The following is a 3,383-nucleotide window of genomic DNA, read 5'->3' as shown; positions in this document are numbered from 1 at the left end:
TGTTGACAAGAAGCTATTCTGGAAGGATATTCCTTAATTTATATTTCCACTTATTATTGATTTTTTAAAAATATTGTGTAATTATATCCTGCTTTTTTATATATATATAGTTTTCTACTTTGTATTATGTCAACATTTGTGTGCAAAATCATTATTCCCGAATTTGTAAGAACTCGTTCGCTTATAGCTTTTCACCGCAGATGGTCAACCGCAGCGTATTACCTCCTCTCCAGTTCATTCTGGGAGATTTAGTTTTAACTTAAGACTTGAAAATGGTGGGTAGTACGTTAAAAGAGTTCCATAAGAAAAAATGTAATCAAATTACTAATTTTTTAAAAGGTTCTATTAAATTACTACTTTTGTTAACTAAGGGATACGAAACATCACACCATACTTGAAGGTCAGGGTTGACTAAACGCTTCTCAAAAACTAAGTGTTTATCAGTGAAAGATGCCACCAATCCTCTTGGTAGCGTGCGTACTAGCTTATGATATGCTTCAATTAGTACAAGTTAATGGAAATGTTGATTAGCAAGATCTGCAATGGCCTGCAATATTGGTACAGATCTACCTTTCATGTAGATTTTTATCCATAGTCGAGAGTTATCGTTTTATCATCACTAACAAACCAATTAAAACAAAAAATGCGAAGTACAAAATAGTGCCAATGTGGCATCTGTCACAGGTGTCTGGAGGTAGTTTCTTTTAACCCAAGTAGGCGCTTCTGCTGGAAGTTAAGGGATATATCCAGCCAACACATGCATATACATTATTCCATTGCAAACGCCAAAAAATATAGTTGCAAATTCTAGCTTCAAGATGTTGGGAACAGTAACTGATGTAGTGAAACAAGTTAGCAAAATAGTTGCTACACACTAGATTTACTGAGAATCAACCAACAATTTCGGAATAATAACCTAAAGCCTCTACAGTATAAAAGGTTTCAGGTGTAACACCTATGAATGAATTTGAATAGTAAAAGTTTTCAAAATATACATGCAGTTTACCTACCTGCAAATGAACTCTGAGTCGGAGTGCGACTCGCATATACCTTTGCCTTGACACGGGCTGTGGTCGCAGGATTTCATCTGTGGAAAATATTCAGGATTTTTTTTCCAGCAAGTGAAGATGGAAGGGTGTCTACAATTTTTCTCAATGGAGTAACTAATAATTTGATGAACGTACCCTGATACACTCGTTAGGACGGCTGGGTGCAGAGATGTAGCCAACTTTGCACATACAGCTGGCCTTTTTGCCCATTTGAATCATGCAGTGGTGAGTGCAGTTCTTTACTCTGCAGTCTTCAGCATATGTAATAATCAGTATGAATTTAAAAAGGGCAAAGACGTCTCCAGGACATTGCAATTCAATAATACTGGTGTACAAGCAATTTTCTTTAAGTTTCCAGATTTTCAGATTACCCATTTTTCTACCCTAAGTTACCTTGGATATGTGTTAGTTGCAATGAAGCTATATGAAATATATACTCAACAAATATCAATCAGGTTTTGACACAGATGATGGATGCAACATGAATGAGGAGTCAAAATCTTATAATAGATGGATTCTCTATCCCTTTATTTTACTGAATTTCATCCTCACCTCCAATCAATGGACTCTCCATTCTTAAACGATGCTGAACAGTCAAAGCTAAGCCGGCAGTGCCCATGGTGTGGTGGTCACACATACCCATCTTGTACTTGTTACACTTGATTATTTGGTGCTGGTGCGTGTCCAGCCACAGCACCCAGTCTTCAATCAAGGCTAGTCCAATTGGCATGTGTACCTGTGTCAGAAAAGATTCTTTGAAGGAAAATGAAATGTGTATTGTAATTAGGAAAGTTGTCAGATTTCATATTAATTGTCACTGTGCTATGCTATATTTGAATACTTAACACACATTTTCTTGTACAACACGATGGCCTTCGCCTGACCATTTGACGGACTCGATAACGTTACGGGAGAGATCCGTCCAGTAGACTCGCTCCTTTGCCTCATCCACTGCCAGGTCACCACACTTCACAACCTGTAATTAAAGGAAGGGAATTTAAACACTTGATCTAAACCTATGGCTATTGAGTTGATGTTCAAGATGTATTACTTAACACTTAGTTAATCTAAGTCAAGCTATCCTAAGCAAAGTTAATCCAATTCGGTCCAACAATAACCTACCCAACCCTGGGTGCCATGAACCAATACCTTATGGCTGAGAATTCGAGCCGATGTGCCATCCATATCCGAGGTGAAAATTTTTGCTTCGTCCTGCGCCACGTTGTTAGCGCAGAAGAAGAGTCGTCTTGCCATTGGGGCAACACGGATTGCCTGGATCTCTCCGCCATGTGATTGGTACACCATGCTGCAATCCTTGTCGCCCTCCATCCCACAAACCTATTGTGTGAGTGAAGATTATTACATGAATAAAGCTGTAAACACTGAAACTGGACTCAGGATTTTGTAGCATGCTGAAGAAAAGTACATGAAGAGGAGGGCTTTTCTTGAGTAAGAAGGGATTGTAGCACCAAAACAATAGTGAAGGTGGCTATCACAGCACATGAAATAAAGGCAATAAACAAGGAAACCAACTGTTCTTACTGCTAGTAGTGAAATTCTTTAAAAATCCTTATTGAAAAGTCTTCTAAGAGGAAACGCATTTTCTTGCACACAACAAGCCTAGAATGAAACCCATACCACCACCGAGATTTACCATTATCACAGAATAAGTCCCAGCAGCACTCGGCTCCCTGCGCACTCTTGTTAAGCCATTATCCACAACTTCAGCTTTACTGAACTGTTCTGAGAAATAAACGCTGTTGCTAATGGGGTCCAAGGAGAGACCCTGAGGACGCTTTCTGTGCTTAAAGAGTATTGTCACTACGCCGTCCATGCTCATCTTCCCGATAACTCCATGGGCTTCTAGAAATAGGAATCTCAGTTTAGTGATAATGTAATTTGATTCATTCAACACTAATCTGATTATTTTACATACTAATAGAGGACCAAGCACTGTAGTTTTGCAATGTATCGATCTCGCATAAAAGCATTTTCTTACTGTCAGCATAAACGAAATGATGGGACTCGGGCGCAAACTCAACAGACGAAAACTGAACATGAGGGGGCATCGCCACTTTGTCAGCAAGATGGAAGGTGCGGGACATATTCAGGATGGACCCAGGATGCACCAAGACCACATATTCGTCGCCACCTGGAAAGAAGAAATACAATATGATAGTGTATTTACAAAACGTTATCTTCTTCTATACTAACTAGCAAAATATTGGCTATTTATGCTTGCACAGAAAGTTTATTAAATGTCGTGACTGTCCATTAACCACAGTGTCAATGGTGTGGCTGCTTTTTTACTTTTAAGTTGTGTTTTAGGACTGG

At 38.9% G+C, this 3,383-nt stretch overlaps 1 protein-coding gene across 1 annotated transcript in view; it reads right to left on the bottom strand.

Moving 5' to 3' along the window:
* LOC119593778 (low-density lipoprotein receptor-related protein 2-like) overlaps positions 1-3,383 on the bottom strand; it is a gene marked incomplete at its 5' end in the record, with an annotated part of 22,640 nt that overhangs the window by 1,681 nt on the left and 17,576 nt on the right. The window contains 7 exon segments of the mRNA XM_037942802.1: positions 1,011-1,087; positions 1,185-1,300; positions 1,602-1,785; positions 1,900-2,025; positions 2,199-2,387; positions 2,704-2,912; positions 3,049-3,201. Of these exon segments, the coding sequence (XP_037798730.1) occupies positions 1,011-1,087; positions 1,185-1,300; positions 1,602-1,785; positions 1,900-2,025; positions 2,199-2,387; positions 2,704-2,912; positions 3,049-3,201 (1,054 nt within the window).

Source organism: Penaeus monodon, chromosome 32 (genome assembly GCF_015228065.2).
Source record: "Penaeus monodon isolate SGIC_2016 chromosome 32, NSTDA_Pmon_1, whole genome shotgun sequence".
NCBI classification, from domain to species: domain Eukaryota; kingdom Metazoa; phylum Arthropoda; class Malacostraca; order Decapoda; family Penaeidae; genus Penaeus; species Penaeus monodon.
This window is presented reverse-complemented; position numbering and strand designations above follow the sequence as displayed.